Raw genomic sequence first — 20,845 nt, forward strand, 5'->3', positions numbered from 1 at the left:
GATCTGGTTCTGAGTTATAGAGTGGCTGAAATCTTTTTTCTGTGATTAAAAACCATAAATGCCATGGCTATTTTATCTGCAGACACTAGTAACTGCAGAAGAGGAACTAGTTTTGTGGTCAAGGAGCCTGTAGCATGAGTCCATTAACATACCATTTAACTCTAATGAATTGACTAAAGTACTTAGCATGCTCATAATGACAGAATAGTGGAGTAATTTTTAACATACCTATACAATTACAGGTTGCACCTTCCTAGTCCGGCATCCTCAGGACTTGAGTGGCCCCTAAGGAGGGAGTTTGCCAGACCAGAGGAGGTCAAGCCTCTGGCTCTTCTGAGGTTCCCCTCCGGCCAGTCTGCTGCCCCCAGCCATTTTCGGGGCTCCACTCCTGGCTGCTACCCCGCTCTGGTCCGTGCATCTCCCTGCCTTCAGCCAGCAGCGGCTCTGTGCTCCCAAGCTGCACGGGCTCCATGCCTCCAGCTGCAGGGTCTTCCCTGCCCCCAGGCGACAGCAGATCCATGCCCCCAGTCAGTAGGGGCTCTGTGTACCCGGATGGCGGCAGCTCCGCAACACCATCCAGCAGGGGCTATGCTCTCAGCTGGCGGGACTTCCAGCCCAGCACTGCTCCAGATGCTGGCCGCTAGCTAGCCCTCCATGCTGCCTGCCTAGCTGAGCTCCCAGCTGCTGGCGACCTTTGTGGCTGGGGCTCTCTGGTCCAGCGACATCTATGGTCCTGCTGGACCAGAGAATCCTGGATGACAGAGGTTCAACTGGTATTAATTTCCACAGTGTGATTTATAACCACAGTTTCCAGAAATCTATGATATAATCTGCTCCATTCTCCTTGTTGCAATGTTATAGGCTACCTGTAAACATACACATTTCTTGTTCCTCTCCACCAATATTTTTTTGCTTGGCAATTTGAATCTTTGTTAAAATGAGTAACATGATAATAGGTCATACATTAAATATGCCTCAACAATGTTATATTGTTCAACTAAGGACATCATGCCATAGTTACCACATTAATAATTTCTACAAAAATGAGCGATACCGTAATTCTATTCTACAGAATAGACCTCAAGTACAACTTGCATTCAGCTTTGGGCACCACGTTTCAAAAGAGACATGAACATATTAAAGAGAGTTCAGAAGAGAGCTACAAAACTGACAAAAGGTTTGAAAAATAAGAATTATGAGGGGAAGTTAAGAGAACTGGGGAAATTCAGTGTGAAAAAATACAACTCAAGTGAGACATAACTGTCCAGAAATACATTACAGGATGTTATAAAGATGATAAGGATCAGTCCTGGAGGGCAGAACAAAAAATAATGGGCCTAAGCTGTAGCAGAGAGAATTTAAGTTAAGTAGTAGGATAAATCTAGTTATTGTGGAAGATAGGTAATGAAGTAAGGCACAAAGGAAGATTTATAATTTATGGAAGTGCAGATAGTCAGGGTCATAAAGTACCAATCTATCAAGGTTTTATAGTAATAATTTAATAAATACTTCCAGGAAGATGAAGTCAGTTATCTACTTTAGGTTGCTTCCACACACATGAGTCATTTTTAAAAAGTCACCTTTGATTTAAATGGGAAATAGTGCTCTAATACGATAAGAAATGTGAAATTGATTTTCCTTTAAGAATAGCAATGAAACAAGAGAAAATGTGTGTCTCTAGAAAGAAAGACTGCTGGAGTTGTCCTGTAGCCTTTTCTGAATATGAATAAGTTGAAATAATCTATTTTTTTCCTTTCTTTTTAGGCTTGTAAATATTACAATTCTCAGTGGCACGTTGTGAACTACAAATATGAAAAGTATTCGGGAGATTTTCGACACTTACCACAGTAAGAACTTCACAAGTTCTGCATTTTCTTTTTCCAGTTCGGTTCTGTTTCCCTGAGTCACGTCAATTTTCCACTTTCCTCCTTCCTAAATGTGGTTGTTTTGTAATAAACAGACTGAGCCACATTTAACAAACAAAAAAAAAAGCAGAGGCAAGGATTTAGGATCACAGTGGCCAAGGCTCTGCAAACAGCTTCAGTTATATCTACTAAACTCTTTTAATCTATATTCAATTAAATTACTATTCTTTATTATGATTTGTATATGCAAAATACTGATTGGTACAGACTAGCCTGCTTTTCATTGTTATTCAAAAGAATAAATGTGATCACTGTTTTACCCATGCCTAATTCTCCTGTCAGTTATGGTGATATAAAATTGGAGTAGATTGTTTAGTTACTCTGGATTTACACCAAAATAAATGAATTTAGAATCTGGCCTGTGACGAATAATGCAAGAGTGTATGTGCACATGTTTCTCAAGGTCTTCAGCTTTTACAGCAATTGGCTGTTGTGTGAATAATGAACATTTCCATGGGATGTAGGTTACAAAATAAACGTATGGTAGGACTTGGTCATGGTTTCATTATAACCATCCTCATAAAGCATTCTGCAGCCATTAGGCATGAGTCTCTTCTTAGTTACACTAATGGAAATCAGGAGTCAGTTTTCTTGAAGTCAGTGAAGTAAAAGCATGTAAAAGTTGTGGAAGTTAGTAGATGATGATATTCCTTGGCTTCAAGGAAGAGAAATGAAAGTCTTTGTGCCATTTTCTAGGTACTATACAGGCCCATATGCAGAGATTTCTATGGAGGGGGTGTTTTTTTTGTAAATATGGACTGCAATTTTTTTAAATACAAAGGAGTTCAAATTAGTCATGCAATGTGTGCGCATAATGAAAAATTTGAGTAGAAACAGTCATTGGTAAAATGATTTTGTTATAACACACTAAAAGTTATAACATACTAAAAGTTTATGCAGTAATAAAGGTTTTATAGAAATTACCTTCTGGTATCTTGCTGTAATATTGTAAGTGAAAAACTATATTCCAAAAAGTTCCTGGCTGCCTGGGAGAGCTGGGGCAAAATCAGCCCCTGTCTGGCCGGGCCATGGCTGCAGCAGTCAGCCAGAGCCATGGGAGGGGCCGGTGGCTGCCCTGCTCCTGCCATGGTGGCCCAGCCCCGCCTCCGGCTTGCTCCTGGGGGAGAGAGGGTTACCAGCCCTAGCCTTCCCCTAGCAAGCAAGAGCATAGGGGAGGGAGGCTCACGCAACACACCATCCCAGCCTTCCCCAGTCCGGCCGGAATCGGATTATGAGGGGATGAGTTCCCCCCCTTCACATACACGCCCCTGAGTATGGGCCTGTGTACAAGTGCGGTTGTTCCTAATACCACATTTTCCCAACAAGAAGCATATGCTTTAAAATAGAGATCAATAGTGAGCAGCAAATGAAATTACAGAACACAGAAATGAACATTAACTCCATCTTCCTCAGAATTCGAGGCATTAAAATTGTGATTCTGCATTCTTGTAAAAAGGATTGCAACAAGAGCAAGGAATAGCCAACTGCAGGAATTGATTCTCTGGATGCTGATTGGATTAAGGATGAGAGATGGTACAAGCTGAATCTATTCTTGGAGCAGTCTTAAGATCTCCGTTTACAGTTTTCTTCAGATGCTCTGCACACAGAGCATGTACTATAAGCCTTCCTTTCTATCTACAATTCCTCTCTTGTTTATGAATCTTACTATGGACAGAGAGTGTGTTAATCCTAGAGGCAAAGAAAAACAGTGACACCGTTCTTAGATGCTGTTGTGTTTAGCTAACTTTTTGCTCTGCAGGACAGCTTATATTTTAAAATGATGGTCTGTGTGTGCAGGAGAGGAAATTGAAAACGCAGTATTTTTCAGTCCAGGTTTACAAGTACTGTCCCTCTTATGAAATATTCAACAAGTTGAAACTGTTTCTGACATGGAGTTTGTAGTATTTTGCATGAAAGTAATTTGTACTCCGTATGTACACTGTCTTCCACGGAGGTTGTGTTAGTCCATTTTCACTGCTGTCAGCAGTTCTCTACTTTTCACATCCACCTGGGATATTATGGGGTCTTGTTTCCACATAATGGGTTATTGTCAAAACCTGCACATTTTGCTTATATAACAGAGTATGACTGAGACCTTCCAGTGTACATTCTCTTGAATCTCTAAAGAAACTTTACACCAGGTCTATCCAAACATTGCCAAACTGATAGCTGCACTGGCATTTGGACAAGAGAGTGAACCTGATTTGCCTTGAATGAAGCCAGTTGCAAATAGCCTCCTTTTATTGTGATGCTTAGATAGAGCATCAGATACTGTGACCATTGTAGGCTGCACCTCTGTGTTAAAAATAAGAATGTCTTCAAGCAGAGTTCCCTGTAAGCTGAGCAAGGATGCCATTTCAGGAGAGCAGGGTGGGGGGCAGCAGCTGTGCATACCAGTATGCTGCTTGCTCTTTTTCCTGTTCCCCTGACTATCAGGGAGCGAGGGGAAACTACACAGATTTTGTGAATTACTCCTCTGCTCCTCCCCTCACCAGTCAGGAGTGAGAGGCTTGCACACAAGCCATGCGTTTTGCTTTCGCTCCCTGATAGTATGGGGAATGGGAAGAAAAGCAAGCAGCATCCTGGTATGAACAGCTGCTGTCCCACCCCCGGGTTCTTCTGAAATGACGCCCTTGTCCATTAGCCATAGTTTAGAGCATTTTACATAGAGCACTCATCACATAGCACTGAGCATTTGTACTATCATGTCTAAAGAGGAATCCGTCGGTTCTCTTAGATTCAACTTTAAGGCCAGAAGAGAACATTGTAATTATATAGTCAGACCTCCTATTCACTGCAAGCCACAGAAATTTGTCCATACACTCTTGTAATACATCCATAACTTCTGGTTGAATTATTCAAGTCTCCAAATCATGATTGTGGCATATGCTAGATAGGAAGGCCCCAAAATACCCAACGTCTCTGCCAGTCTCACATGGGGAAAATTCTTTCCAGACAGCAGATTTGGAGGCCATTTGGACCCTGAGCATATCGCCAAGACTCATGAGCCAGATGTCCAAGAAACAAATTCTCTATAGTAATTCAGGCTAGGTCTACACTACAGAGTTTTTTTTTACAAAACCAGTCATTTTTGCGCAAAACCTCTCAGAGCATGCACACCTCAAGCATATGTTTGCATAAGTAAAATGAAAGAAGAGAGGGGTTTTTCCGGCGTAGGTATTCCTCCTTCTTCGAGAAATAACTCCTTTTTGCGCAAGGGTTCTTGTGCAAAAAGGTGTGTGTGGACAGGCAAGAGGGTTTTTTTGGAGCAAAAACAGGAAAGAAGAAAAAACACAGGTGCCCTGGTGGCCATTCTGTGGTGAGCAATCAGAGCTTTCTTTCAAGAAAGCCTCCATGCAGTCTGGATGCTCTCTTGTGCAAAAGCACATTGCTTTTTTGATGCGCTTTGGAAGTGTGGACGCTCTCTTGAGCAAGAAGTTTTTGCAGAAGATCTCTTCCGCAAAAAGCTTCTTGCCCAAGAAGCCTTCAGTATAAACATAGCCTCAGAGCCCTCCCCATCCTAGTATCCCATCTCCAGCCATTGGGAGATACTTACTTGTAACAGTGGCAAGTGGGCTGCATCTCCCACCTCCACGTAGCTAGTGGCCTCTCCTGGAGCTTCAATGTGTATTTATGGACAACATTTGTCGAATTTTGCAGAATTTTAAAATTTTGTTCACAAAATTTTTATTTTTTTGCCACAGAATTCCCTCAGGAATATACAATGGTACTAACACTTCCCTGTCTCTCCTGGAAATACCTTGCCTGATACACCTGAAGATTGCATTAGCCTTTTTTAGGGACATGTAACAGTGGAGCCACAAAGTCACCTTGTGATTGACCAATACAATCAGGTCTTTCTCTTGCTCTGTCACTTCCAACTGATATGTCTCTAGCTTATAGCAACAATTTTTGTTGTTAGTTCCTGAGTGCAGGATGTTGTACTATTAAATTTCATCCCATTTCTATTACTCCCCCTTTCAAGATCATCCAGATTTTCTTGTATGATATTCTGGTAATCCTCTTTATTGTCAGTACTTCACAACATTGTGTCATTTGCAGATTTTATTAGCACATTCTGACTTTTTGTGCTAAGTTAATTAATGAATATATTAAATAATATTGGTCTTAAGACTAGTCCCCGATGAACTCCACTGGTAACTTCCTTCCAGCCTGACAGTTCATCTTTCATTATGATCATTGCAGTCTCCCTTTTTAACCAGTTCCTTGTCCACCTTTCAATTCCCATCTTCTGCATCTTCTCCACTTTAACACATGATTTTCAGGGTGGAACTGTAGCAAATATTTTACTGAATTCCAGGCAGATTCGATCTTATGTCTAAAAAATCAGTTATGTTCTCAAAGAAAAAGGTCAGTCATGTGCAATCTACCTTTTGTAAATCCTTTTGCTGTATTTTATGTCAATTAGTATTTACCTTCATTTCCTTAACTCCTTTCTCATTCAAGATTTGTTCCAAGTTCTTGCATACAATTGAGGTCAAACTAATAGGCCTGTAGTATAATTGATTCCCCCCTTTCTTAAAAATAAGCACCATTTCAGTAATTCTCCAAACAAATTTATAGATTAATTAAAATCCTTTCTGTTGGGTTTGCAATTTAATGTGCCACTTCCTTTAATATTCTTGGCTGAAGATTATCCAAGCCTTTTATGTTTGAGTTGGGCTTCTACCTTGGATTTGGTATTTCTGTTTCTCATGTCCATTACCTGCTCTGCCACTACTCCTGAGCCCCTAATTATCTTTATTAAAAACTGAGGCAAAGTATTTGTTTAGATGTTGGGCCATGCCTAGATTTATCTTTAATCTCCATCTTTTCCTCAGTGTTTCCTCACTTTTTCACTTGTTTTCTTATTTGCATGGCTACAGATTCTCTTATTATTGCTTTCGTCACTGATTCATCCCATTTTCCCTTCTATGTAGGATTTCTGCTTTCTCTTACTTACCTGTTTGAAATGCTCATCCAGGCTGATCTGCAACACTTCCCTATGGGTTTTTCTCCCCCTTGCTTGGGATAGGGATGTTAAATTGCATTTAATCAGCTAATCGAGTAGTCGATGGAATTTCCACCAACTACTCGATTAGTCAATAAAAGGGGAAATTGCAAAGCCACAGCAGGTTTAGCTCCCCCGCTCCGGGAGCTAATCCCACTATGGCTCTGCCTTTTAAATGGAGTAAGAGCTGCCCGGCTCTTACTCTATTTAAAAAGCAGAGACGCAGCGGGGAACCAGGCATCCGGTCCCCCTCCCCACTGTGCCTCTTCCTACCTTGCCCCTCTGTAGAGACGGTGCTGGGGGAGAACCGGCTTTTAAGCCGGCTCACTCCATCATCGGCTCCTACTCTTCCCCCCTTGCTGACTCTATTAGAGGCAGCAAAGGTGCGGGGAGGAGGAGGAAGGGAGTGACTAGCTGAGTAGTGACTCAACATCCCTAGTCACTAACATCCCTAGCTTGGGATGCACACTTCAGATCATTTCTGTAACTTTGATTTAAGTAATTCCAGGCTTCCTCTACTTTCAGATCCTTGTATTCTTTAATCCAATCCATTTGTGTCGCTAATTCCCTAACATTTTTTAAGTTATCTCATTTGAAATTAAGGATCCTCCTTCTAGATTTATTTTTGTCTAGCCTCCCATTTAGTTTAAACCAAATTAGCTCAGGATCACTCAAATCAAAGTTATCCCCTATACAGAGTTATCCCGTCCATTGGATGGTTTGGGGCAGTTGCCCCAGACCTTGTGCTTTGGGGGGCCCTGTGCTTCAAGGGGATGTGGGGTCTGGGCAGCATGGGGGCCGATGGCAGTGCCACCAGCTCCCCTCTGCCCCACCTTGAGGATTCACAGCATTGGTTGGGAGAGGAGGAGTTTGGGGCTTTGGGGAAGGAGCACAGTGGGGATGTGGTGGGAGCAGAGCAGGGATGAGAAGAGGCCAGGAGAGAGTTCAGGAGAAGGGTCAGCGTGGGGGCAGGGATGGAGCAAGGTCCAGAAGAGGCAAGGTGGGGTGGAGCAGAGGGAGAAGGAAATGGGGTGGGGTGGAACAGAGGCAAGGGTTTGGGAGTAGGGGTGGAGTTTTGAGCTTAGGGGACAGAGTAGAGTGGTAGTGGAGCAAGGGGTGGAACTGGGGTAGGGCAAGATATGGGATGGAGGGGTGGGTTGTCCCAGGTGCCCCACCTCCCTAGAGATGGCCCTATGTCTACCATGGTTCTTTTATGAGGTCCTCACTTCCCTCAGAGGAATTGGTGTCATGTCACACACTAATGCAGCATATAGATTGATAGCTGCATAGGGAAGCACTTTTCAGCAGGGTGAAAACTTCCCTGTTCTGAAAATGGCACTTTCTACTGGGAAGTGGTAACAGTTTGGTGATATGTTGCTTGAAGTAGACACTTGAGGCCAAATTCATCCCTGGCGAAGCTCTACAGAACTCAGTATGCTACACGGGGAATTGATTCAGCCTTCTGTGCATGAAGTGATATTACACAAAACACTAATTTTCTTCTGGATATGTTCCTTTTTTGGGGCTTTCTGTAGGCCTTTCCACCAGCTAAACAGTACACTGCTTTGGTATCTGTTCCCTCACTACCTGTTTTTGCACGACTATGTATATTCTGCTCTGTTATGCTTCTTTCTTAGTGAGCACAGAGGAAATGTTACTGACTCTGAGCCTCGGTTGTGGCATTGTATTCAATAAGATCAGGCTTTGACTCATTAATAGGTTTCTCTTCTTCATTTGCTAAGCAACCCCCCTAACTTTCCTGTTAAGTACTTGAGTCATAACTACTTGAGATTCTGTATCTTTATATGGCTATTTAGGTGGAGTACGTGGAGTTGGTGCAGGATAGAAAAGACGTCACCTCCCTGACCCATGATGTTCTTTCTACTGATCCTGAAGTGTTCAAAAAAAGGGTTTCACATCAAGCTAGGACAAGTGACTTTTGGTGAGGAGTGTGAGTCAGACAGCATTGAGTAGATGGGCATTCAGGACTAGCCATTGAGGGAGTATCTAGAGGACTCCTGGTTAACTTAGCAGGCATTGATCTATAGTTGTTAGGAGAGCTCAAGAAGTTCTTTAGAAGTGCTCAGCACATGCTGAGCTGATGCAGAGGGGAGCAGGGCCCCACCTTCTTTGAATTAGATGGCGCTAGCCTGGCATAGCCCTTGCAACCACTGAGGGCTAGCCTGAATAGTCAGGAGCATTCATAATGCCTCCTGAAGAGCTGGGGGAAGTTCACACATGGCAGCAGTTACTACCGCTCTTTGTACTCCCTGCTCTGGAATGACAAGCAAGGCCATGACTGCTCATACACCCCTTGCCTAATGAGACATACTCACTCAGCTGTGGCACTGTAGGAGTTGGGCAGAGGTTTAAGAATTGTTTCTAAAGATGTAACAGAACAGGAATCTTATTGGTCTCTCAGGTCTTTCTCAAAGGAAAAAAAAACAAGTAACTGTTACTTAGTTCAATAAGCAAATAACCTGTCTTACTAGTACAACAAATTCTAAAGTAAAAATGCTTTAGCTAGAACCAAAGGGTGTGTCTAGACTACAGGGTTTTGTTGACAAAAGTGGACTTTTGTCGACAAAACTATACCTGCATCTACACTACCGCCGAGTTCTGTCGACATAACGTCGACAGAACTCGGCAGTTCATTCTATGAGGAATAACGCCTTTTGTTGACAGAGTTCTATTGACAGAAGGCATTATTGCATCTACACCGTCCTTTGCGTCTACACTCTCATGTCGACAAAACGGCTTGCTTTGTCGACAGAACTGGACGTAGTCTAGATGCTCTTTGTCGACAGAAGCTTTGTCAACAGTATCTGTTGACAAAGCCTCTGTCGACAAAAGCCTGTAGTCTAGATGTACCCAAAGTGTCTGAATCTTGCTAACCCTTTGCATTTGAGGAAGCTCTTCAGTCGTTTTGGGTATCCATATTTCTCTATGAACATTTAAAAGTAAATTTTCAGTACTGAGTAGCATAGAAACTCAGAACTCCTGTGAGCAAGAGAGGGATTGTTTGGTAAGGTACTGAGACTATTTCTTAAAAAAGCATTTAAAAAAATAGACTTCTGCTTTCCCCCTCCCTGCATCTAGCTGTATAAGTAGAAAAGCTTTAAAACATTGCTTATTTTATTTTTAGAGCGGGATTGTTATTCTAGCAACATTAGGAATCTTGAATCTGGTCTTCCCTGATTATAATGGCTAACCTCCAGGAGTTCTCTGGGGTGTCTGCTCAGAATACTAGCCTCTTATCTGACAGGTGTTTCATCTTTAATTTAGAATCTTTTATTCAAAGTGTTATTTAGTCAATGAAGTCACATAGGTGTGGAAAAACCCCCTGAAATCAAAGCGTTTTAAAAAGTCTGAAAAAGAACACTCTGACTGTTTCAGTTGCTCCACTTTCACTCTCTTGGTTATTATGATGTTACCACTTCTTTTATAATAAGCCTTTCCACACAAGACAAGTCTGTCCACACAAGACAGCCATTCCACACAAACCAAGGGGTTTGGATTGAACTAACGCGTACCAGCGCGCACTTTCACTTTTGAAACAGCTGTTGAGTGGAGTAACATGCTGGCGAGATCATGCTAATGAAGTGTGGGATATTTAAATCCCCGCTTCATTAGCAATTTCGGTCGCCTACATTTGCATCCCTAGTTCTAACTAGGGAGCAAGTGTAGACGTACCCTTACAGACTACCCCTCTGAAGCGTTTAGAAGAAGTTCTTGAACAAATGGACAGATAGATTTGTTCACTCACAGACAGACAAACTCTCAAATATATAGTAGATAAAGAAGCAAGAAAGGACATATGCCCTTTTATTTTCCTTCATGCTTAAAAATGAACTGCAATTATTGCAAAAAGTCTTTGACGTTATGCGACCCAGGGATATCGGATATATGCTTGGGCTAACGTTAGCCCGGGATGAGGACCTTAGGGAAAGAAATAACTAATGGATATGTTATTCCTGAACTTTTATTTGATTTTGGTTCTTTAATATTTTTATTATTGTTGTTTCTTTTTTTTAAGTCTGTTTCAAGTTCCTTAATATTTTGTGTTTTTAAATGGCTGAGGAATAGTGTGGATTCTGTAAATATATTTTCTTTATATTAGTAATGGGGCCTGATGTGATCAGTTTAATAGCTTGCCACTTAATATTCAAAGTGGTTTCCAAAGAACTTGCCTTTAACTTTGAACAAGTTTAAAACAATTTAAATTTGTCTATTTGGTGGCAGCAAACATTCAAATTACTTTTATTTTCTATTAAAAACATCCACCAAATTGTATTGTGTGGCTGGCTGACTGTTCTGTAGGGCTTGATACTGAAAGGTGCTGAGTGACTTGGCTGTCAGTGGGATTATTTGTGTGCATAGAATTAAGTGCATACTTAAGTGATTAGCTTGACGAGGACCAGACTGCTTAGGACTGAATTATTTTGTAGCACTCACCAATAGAATGTCTGAACACCTTCCACATTGTAAAGGTAGATACATGAAACATCAGTGTAACTTTGGACATGGAGACGTCACAATGTTTGATGGGAAATGATGGGAGATTAGATAGTGTAAAAATCAAATACTGAAATTTTCAGATGAAAGAAGAATAATTGTTGCCACAAAAATGGTAGTGAAGCAATTGATCCCCTCTTTTCACCAGCTCTATCTGGAAAGTTCTTTTGGGGGCAGAGAAATCCAAAATCCTTGATAATTTGGGATTTCTGACTGTTCTTTCCGGTTATGAAGACCAGAGGGATTTCAAATAGGAATAAAAAGTGCTGCACTTTCAAATGGCATGTTTTACAGAAGCTCACAGCAGTCCAGTATTAGATAATTCTGAAAGTTTCCTGAAAGGTTAGCATCTTCAAAATAGCAGTCACATTAAAAATAATACTCTCTTCCATTTATGAGGCTGAAAACTAATAAACATTTTTCCTGACCTAGAAAGGAATATAGACCAGAGAAACTGCCTTCACATTCCTTTGAAATTGATCATGAAGATGCTGATAAAGATGAAGTAAGTATATTGATTTTTCCTCCAGTACTGAATTATGTATTCATTTAACATCAAATATGTAATGATAAGAGAGTCTCGTTATCTTCTGTGGAATGTTTCATATATTAGTTAACTCTGGATGTAATGAAACAGCTTTATCACTTATGTCATTGTGTGCCAAGCAGGAGAATTAATAAAGAGTAGTTTTGAAAGGAATGTGAAAATTGTATTTTTTAAGAGAAAGCAGGTATTCAAATGCATCATTCCCTTTGGTCTTAAACTCACAAAAGCATGTCAATACAACATTAATGATGTATTTTATACAGGATACCACGTCCCACTCATCTTCAAAGGGTGGCGGTGGAGGATTTGGAACAGGAGTTTTCAAGTCTGGCTGGCTTTATAAAGGGAATTTTAATAGCACTGTAAACAATAGCATTACTGTTCGGGTAAGGGAACATCTTATTTTTTCTTTGTTCTTTTCACTTTAATCCCCCAAACTTTCCTCTCCCGCCAACTCCAGCAGGGGTGCTGATGTATTCAATTGTCATGTAGTTCTTTTCATCTCAAATTAGGTTTCTTTATATTGCATTAAATGATAGTAAAATGGATGATACTATTGTCTGCAGAGTAACGCAGTTGAAATGCAGTTAGCAATGGTATATTATTTAAACCCTTTGAATAAAATATCTATGAAAACAATTTGCAGTACAGCAATTGTGATTTTGTTTTCACTGTAGTCATTCAAAAAGCGCTACTTCCAGCTGACGCAGTTGTCGGATAACTCATACATTATGAATTTTTACAAAGACGAGAAAATATCAAAGGAACCAAAGGGGTGTATTTTTTTGGATTCCTGTACGGGAGTTGTGCAGGTAAGACACATTACATTTCATTTCATTCTAGTACTTTGGAATGATGTTATGGGTCTGATCCTTGTCTTATGTAATTGGTTGTAAACTCTGTTGTCTTTTGTGAGAAACTCTGATGGATCTGGTTTTATATAATTAATTACATGTTCTCTTTAAGGTTTTGAATATAAAGAACAAAACAAATAATTATTATGCACTTCAGATATGAGAACATGTGTATAAGTCTGATACTGGTGTCATTTTCATTTTTAACTCCATTGGTTTCATAGAGTTACTATTTATGCCAATATAAGGACAGAAATAGAGCCAATAGAACCAGACATTGATACATATTAATATAAAATAACTAAATAGCTCTGGTGCTGCAGTAGAATATATGTGGGAAGAGATTTACATACATGCAGAATCCCATTGACTGCTGTGAATTCCATATGAACATGAGGTTTAGCCTATGCAGATGCAGATGCAGATGAAGGACTGGTGATTAACATTATGATATATACTGAGATAATGAAGCATCTTAAAGAGGGCAGGCATTCTAAAACCTGCCTTAGTCTTAGAAAGATATCTTGGAAAGATTAGCATTGAAAATAGTGGCTGTATTTCTGAACATAAAATCTTTAAAATCCACATTTTCACCAACTACTGTTTTCTGTGTTTCAGTCTGACTACTGTTCCTTATCAAGTAGTAGTTTCTGATAAGAGACTGCTCAGGTTGATCTAGGTCAAGGGTGGGTTTTGAGCGGCCTGGAGCTGGCTGTGGTCCACTAGATGCTTTATTTACCCGCAGATTGGCCACAGTTTGTTGTTTGCCACGGACCGACCCACAGTCTGATTATTGCCTACCCATGATCTAGCACATCATGCTGCTATGGAGAGAGATGTGAGCTTGGCATATACATTTCAAGACAGCTCAGCTGTTGGGGTAGAGCCTTGTACAGCTTCAGTTTGGAGCTCATCTGAAACAAACCTCTCCAGCTGACTCACTGAGAGGTTTGGCCACCTGTAGCTGTTTGTGGTTGGAAGGGTGGGTTGTTTTGATAGAGGTCCTTTGAAGTGGGTGGAATGTACCATGATGTCAAATGAGTGCTCGTTACACTAGCAGTACACGTGGCTTCCCATTTTCCCTGTGCAGTGCAGACTGGATCTCTGTACCAGCCTCGCACCTGGCCGTATAGGGGCAGACATGTAGCGACCTAATGAAATCTGTCATTGTGTGAATCCAGTGGCATGGAGGGGAATATGGGTCTGAGGGTACGTCTACACTAGCCTCGTAGTTCAAACCAGGGAGGCGAATGAGTGCGACCAAAGTTGCAAATGAAGCGTGAGATATTTAAATATCCCGCGCTTCATTAGCATGTTCCCGGGCAGTTGCCATTTTGGAAACTGACTAGCCCGGAATAACTGCCCATGTCTACACGCGGCAGTGAAACGGGAGTTCGAAGTAAACCTCTTAACTCGAATTAGCTGTTAAACCTCATTCCACGAGGAGTAACAGCTAATTTGAGTTAGGGGTTTACTTCGAGCTCCCGTTTCACTGCTGTGTGTAGATGTGGGCAGTTATTCCGGGCTAGTCAGTTTCCAAAATGGCGACCACCCGGGAACATGCTAATGAAGCGCGGGATATTTAAATCCCGTACTTCATTTGCAATTTTGGTTGCCTTCATTAGCCTCCCTAGTTTGAACTAGGGGGCTAGTGTAGATGTACCCTAACAGAATAGTCCCTGATTGGGAATATAGGAATCCTTGTACACTTTATCTATGTAAAGGCTTGGGCAATAGGTTGCAAAGTGGATTTCTGTTCTAATGAGGGAGTCAAGACTGACTCACCCTATTCCAGAAAGAAATATAAAGCACCTATAATTATAAATAAAATAAAACAAGGCATGAAGCCTTAAATGTATTGCAGCCTCTAAGTAGGGCTGCAAATCTCTAGGCTCCAGGCCAAACACAAGTGCTGCTACCTGAATATCAGAAGGCAGGCAAATTATTCCAGTCAAGTCTGAGTTTGTTAGCTGGGTCTCCTATAAACCCAAATGTCAAGTAGACACAGAGCAGAAACAGTCATCTGCACCATCCAGGTATGATGAGATAGTGATGCAAACCAGAGTACCATCTGAGGCATTGCGGTCATTATCACCATATCTCCCATCCACCCCTAACCCCCACAACACCGACACATATATGATGAGCAAGGAGGAAGAAAGAATAGTTTCCTCCATGAGAACCTTTGGGGCACATACATAATGGTTCAAACTACCTTTATGTCCCTTCTGAGTGAGAAAAAAACTGCTACTCAAGATCAAGCTAGTTCATCTCTGCTGTGGCCAAGAGTATCGAATATACAATACTGAATTGCTAAATTTGTCAGTGCTCATGCCAAGTAAGTGTTCAGCAGTGCACATACAAATCACACATCTCCACAGTTGTTGCATTCTTTAGCAGTTCTTACAGTCATGTAAAGCTTGCTTTTATTACCAACGGTGTGTGGGCAAAATGATTTCGCTATTTGTCTTTGAAGACTGAGCCACTGAATACATCTGTGGGAAAGTACAAAAAATTCCTTGGAGGACAAGAAAATTGCTAGAGGAAAATGAAAGATTACAAAGAATACTGATATTTTAACATACCAAAGGCTAAAACCAGTGACTTTCATATAGATTACAGTAATAAAGTAAAGCTTTTCACCTGCTGTTTCTAAAAGGATTAAAATAGAAGCTTTTTTTAAGAAATACAAGGGGCCCAATATGCTGTCTATAGCATGGATTTTTATCTCAAAGATCAAGATATATCAGGAATCTTACTGATGTTTTCTTGTGAAGATATGTATAGACAGAGGGTGGATTCAGGATTGTTTAGTTACTGTCAGTTACCGACTTGTTAGCTGATGTTTTATGTTCTTCATCTGTGCTTGTGAATTTGTGCTGCCCCATTGGTGGCATGCATTTGCCAAGTTCTCATAAGCCTCGAGAAGGAAAGCTTTGTTCCAGTTTGCTGTGAGTGTGTATGTGCCTTAGAGACATACCTCAGTCAGAACTTCAGAATCAGCCCCTGGTGTCCATACCACCAAAATGGTTTTGGACTAAGGCCACACCCAAAACCCAGAACATGTCTCTTTTCCAGGTCCATTTCAGAGGTAACCTACAACAACAAAAATCTCAAGAACAGTGAATTTTAAAAGATTGACTTTAGAGTTCTCTTAGCAAACAATCAAGAGAAGACTTACTGTATGCCATGGGAAATAACTATGATATATAGAGCTGGAGAGCTAGCGTGACATAATCATGAGATTTAATTAAGACTATTAACTGAAAAAAGACTAAAACCTCAGACTCAAAATGGTCAGTGAGCACTAACACAATGATGAAAACTGTTGGGTTCTTCCATGTCACTTTAAGGTCAGCTGGATAAAACCATGACTTAATTTTTGTTAATGACATCTTTCTGGAATGTTGAAAACAAATTAGTGAGTTTCAACAGCTACAGTAAATGGTTATAAATGCTTTATTATGAACTAGGGCCATCCTGAGATGAGACATCTTTGGAGTTTAAGCAAGTTTGCTAGAAGAGTGTTAAAACTGAAGTCATAAGAGTATCACATTAAGGCTCGCTATTTTGATAAATGTGAAGAGAGAAATGTACTGTATTGGCATTAGAGAATTGTGTAACTTAATTCAATTTCACTAGGCTATTAACTAAATAATTATCATTCTCATAACTTGACCTGATGCAATATCTACTGCAAGTGCATCATGATGATATAGAACATTTCTAACTCTGGTTGCAATTACATTGGTAATTGATTTTTTCTACTTTAATTTAAGAAAGATGTAGCTGCAGTCATGTATGGTAGTTTCTCACATTTTGTTAAAATTTCCATTCACTTTTCTTTTCTTAGAATGACTGTAATGTGCTGATCAGCAGCCATCTAACATTTTTCAAGAAGCTATTTCAAAATGTGGAAGGGGGTAATATCCCATCAGAATTTCCCACTGTCTTCTTTCTATGAAGACATATATGTATTGTTCACAGTGGTCAGTTCCTCCATTCTTCTGGAGAGATTTGTTGGTTGATTTCTGTTCCAGCCTCAGCCTCAAATTATGAAAATTGTCCTGGAGATGTGTAGAAAAATGGGCAGAGACTATACTTAATTTTTTCCATAGAATCTTGGCATTTTCTTAAACAGTTGGAGGAAAAATTACTATTGGGGGGAAAATCTAGTTTAAAGGCTACCTAATGCTTATTGTTCTGTAATCAATGTTTATTTTAACAAGGAAGAATGAAAAGGAATCATACAATTTACTGCCTATATTAGATTAACAACTGGCCTCACTTATGCAGTTTTTTTAAACTGGAATTTTCCTTGCACTTTAACCGGGGATTCAGAGGAGGAGACATGTTATTTGAGCAGAGATTAAAGTAAAGTGTTCTTTCTGTGAAAGCTTGTTCTTGGAAGACAAAGTCTTTGGATATTATGTATTGACATTTAAAAAAAGAACTTTATAAGAAATACAATGGAGTTGGCATGTAGATCAGTAGCCTTCTAGAGATTAATCATTCATATTTTGTTTGATACAGTTTTTCGCAATAATGTTGCTTGGATTAAATTAAGTCGGTGTTCTAGATTTTTCCTGTAGTGCTTTTCTATTCTCAGCATTGTATTACATATTCATGAGGGCTGTGTCTACATTGGCATCCCTTTCCGGAAAAGGGATGATAATGAGACACTTCGGAATTGCAAATCCGCGGGGGATTTAAATATCCCCCGAGGCATTTGCATTTACATGGCTGCCGCTTTTTTCCGGATTGGGGTTTTTGCCAGAGAAAAGCGCCAGTGTAGACGCGATTCTCCGGAATATAAGCCCTTTTCCGGAGGATCCCTTATTCCTACTTTCAAGGCCTGTAGGACTGGTTGAAGTACTGTCCAGACAGTGATCTATCTACTATAGGGAGGGGTGTTAGCCTCCATTGCCTTAAGATTATATAGTGTGAGGACTCTACCATATTAGTGTGTGAGAAGAATGGAAAAGTATAGGGAAAATAGTGAGTCAATGAAAAGAGCAGAAATAGAAAGATCCAATGACCTTGTTTCCAATGTTCTGAGAGAGGTGAGTGATAAATTAGAGGTCTTCAGAGATCATGTTCCCCCCCCCCCCCATCACCAAAAAAAGTGAAAATGTTTTTAAAATAACCTAATTTTCAATTTGTGTTGAAGTTAGGGAAATACTAGGAACACCAGAAAAAGAATGTTTGGTGTCTGTGAGGAGAACCAACTCAAGCCTCTAAAGTTTTAGTGGACTATCGATGGAACACAACAATACAGCAGATGGGGGCGATAAGGGGGCTGGTCACTTTTTTAGCTTCATTAGTTGCTCTGGAACTAGTCAGCAGCTTTGCTCAGTTGGTAGCATTTGTAAATACATTGAAATGGGAGACTGCATGAAACAAGGGATTTATAAGTGACTTTGGGGTCACTTACAGCCCAAGTTGATAGTGACTGAATACTCGTACCATGTGAGGGTTGTTTGATAGAATGAGTTTGGTAGAGCCAGTCCAGTTCCTAGTGGGCACATCACAGAAACTGCATTTTATACTAATTGGTGCCCTTTCAGCAGTCTCAAGAGAATGTCGGATGACTGAATGGGTATGAAAGAATTCAGCTAGAGGTGGTCTCTCCAGACAGCACTGAAACATAATGCTTAACACGTGTATAGTGCTTTTGTCTTCAGAGAGCTTTAACTCTTTATCACATAAGTTACAACTCATGTGTGAGATACTGTAGACAAGGACTGGCAGAAATCATGTAGAAAAGCTACCCTGCCTTTGGTATAGGAGTTTTGTAACTAAACAGAGGACTTCAGTTGCCAGGTAAGTGAAGACAATGTTTCATGAACATTAATATCCTAAAATTTGTCATTTTTTTAATGCCACTAAATTTCCTTGAGGATTAGTTCTAAGGTGATTTGCCATATAAAAGCCCCACCACTGTATGTGTTTATTTTCCAATGACTTTTACAAATAGTCCCTGTTTTCATTTTTCTTGTCTCTTTTTTCCCCCTCTTTTTGATACTACAGAATAACAGACTTAGGAAACATGCTTTTGAGCTGAAAATGAATGACCTGACATACTTTGTGCTGGCAGCTGAAAATGAGCAGGACATGGATGACTGGATTTCCACTCTCAACAAAATCCTGCAAATTAATCCAGAAGGGACCATTCAGGAGAGGAAAAGCACAGATCTCACAGATATGAAACTGGGTAAGAGTGAATGTATTTGTGTTGCTTTTGTGCTGAATACAAAAAAAAAAACCCCAAAAAACAAAAAAGCAGCTTCAGCTTTTGGTATCAGATTTTTTAGCTGCCAGCAACTTTGATGGATTCTGTACCTACAGCTTTATCGATTTTGACAGAATGGCTCCAAAGCTTTTACATTCACTGAGAGTATCAGTTAACTCTTGAAGGTAATTTTCAAAGAGTTTATGTGAAGTTTAAGTGGGGCAGCTCCCAGTAAAGCAGTCATTGACTGCCTTTAATATGTACTTCTGTGCAAATTGTGTCTTGCTTATCAGTCTTCCATTTAATACGAGTGTGTGTATATACTTTGTGACTTATTATCCTGATCTAGTCTGAAAGTTTTAAGGAATTTAAGTCTATAGAGGTGAGTCAGTCTTGTTTTCTGTTTTTATTTTTATTATTTACTCACGGAAGACATTCAAAATCCAGGCTATTATAAGTTTCCATTTTGATGGAGGCTTACTGAATTAATATGCTAACATTTTATTTGTAGCCCTTGTAAATGAATAATGTGTGATAATGTCCTGTCACTAAATGACAACACTCTCTTGGCAAACATCCCAGGGACTTTCAGACTTAAAAGCACAAGCTAAACCTCTAGTGCTAGAAAAAACTTAAAAAACAACTAATAATTGTGCAGCGCCTTAGAGACTAACAAAACATGTAAACGGTATCATGAGCTTTTGTGGGCACAACCCACTTCTTCAAATGAATGGAGTTATTAAAGGTCCAGTTTCGAAATAAATATGGAATGCGGGGGGAGGGGAGGTGGGCGAAGTGGATTGTGCCCACAAAAGCTCGTGATACCATCCATATGTTTTGTTAGTCTCTAAGGTGCTGCAAAACTATGCATTGTTTTTAAAGTTTTTCCAGTTACAGACTAACTCGGCTACCCCCTGAAGCTCTAGTACTGAGTGGGTAACAGCTAACATGCTCTGTGTATTGGGTGCAAAGAGAGAGGTATGATGAGGCTTTTAGGTTACAAAGCTCAAAGAAACCTTGTCCCAAATGTCGGAGGCCATCGGTTCAAATTTCAGTTATCTCCACTTATGTGATAACCACCCTCCTTATTGGTATACCAAGGATTGAACCAGGAACCTAAAAGCATGAACTGCTACAGCTGTAGCTAAAAAGCCACAGATCAGTAGCTGAGGGCTGTAATAAATAGCACTGGGAGGATATTTTATGATGGAACATTTTTCCACTGGAAAATACCAATTTGTCTACATTAATATGTTCCCTGCATGTGTGTTGATCGTGACGTATCTTCTAACACAGGAAAGTTCACTGTCCCACTTCTTGGAGCCTACCTGATGGACAGCCAGTCAGAAGTGTGAACCTAGGACTTCTGGGGGAGCACACCATACAGACTGCTTCGGAGTCATGGACTCCATGCTCCCTGCAGTGCAGCCAGGAACTGGGAGCTCTGGAAGACAGGGGTAGAGGACCATGTAAGCCCTGGAAAGTTTCAGGGCTTCCCAGCTTCTTGCAGTGAAGCTGGGAGCCTTGGCTGAGCCAGGAGTTTTGGCGCTTGGGCTTCCAGAAGTTTTGGTTATTTCAAAGCATTTTTTCTCAGAATTTCCATTTAATAGGAAATGCTGAAAATTCTATTTTTTGTTCCTGAACAACACCTTTATTTTTGAACGTTTTTGGAATTTCTCACTGAATTTAATTTACAACTTTCAACCAGCTCTGGTAGCAACTCATATTATCTGCATCCCAACTGGCTAAATAGCTAGGGGA

The 20,845-nt window shown here is 40.4% G+C and overlaps 1 protein-coding gene across 16 annotated transcripts in view; it reads left to right on the forward strand.

Annotated features, from left to right (window-relative positions):
- The window catches only part of DOCK10 (dedicator of cytokinesis 10), a 258,333-nt gene that overhangs the window by 118,520 nt on the left and 118,968 nt on the right, over nt 1-20,845 (forward strand). For all 16 annotated transcript variants that reach the window (XM_075937572.2, XM_075937573.2, XM_075937576.2 and 13 more), the window contains exons 4-8: nt 1,765-1,847; nt 11,884-11,956; nt 12,262-12,384; nt 12,676-12,810; nt 18,883-19,066. In XM_075937572.2, the coding sequence (XP_075793687.2) occupies nt 1,765-1,847; nt 11,884-11,956; nt 12,262-12,384; nt 12,676-12,810; nt 18,883-19,066 (598 nt within the window). The remainder of the gene's footprint in view (nt 1-1,764; nt 1,848-11,883; nt 11,957-12,261; nt 12,385-12,675; nt 12,811-18,882; nt 19,067-20,845) is intronic.

This window comes from Pelodiscus sinensis, chromosome 10, assembly GCF_052426305.1.
Source record: "Pelodiscus sinensis isolate ZL-2025 chromosome 10, ASM5242630v1, whole genome shotgun sequence".
NCBI classification, from domain to species: Eukaryota; Metazoa; Chordata; order Testudines; family Trionychidae; genus Pelodiscus; species Pelodiscus sinensis.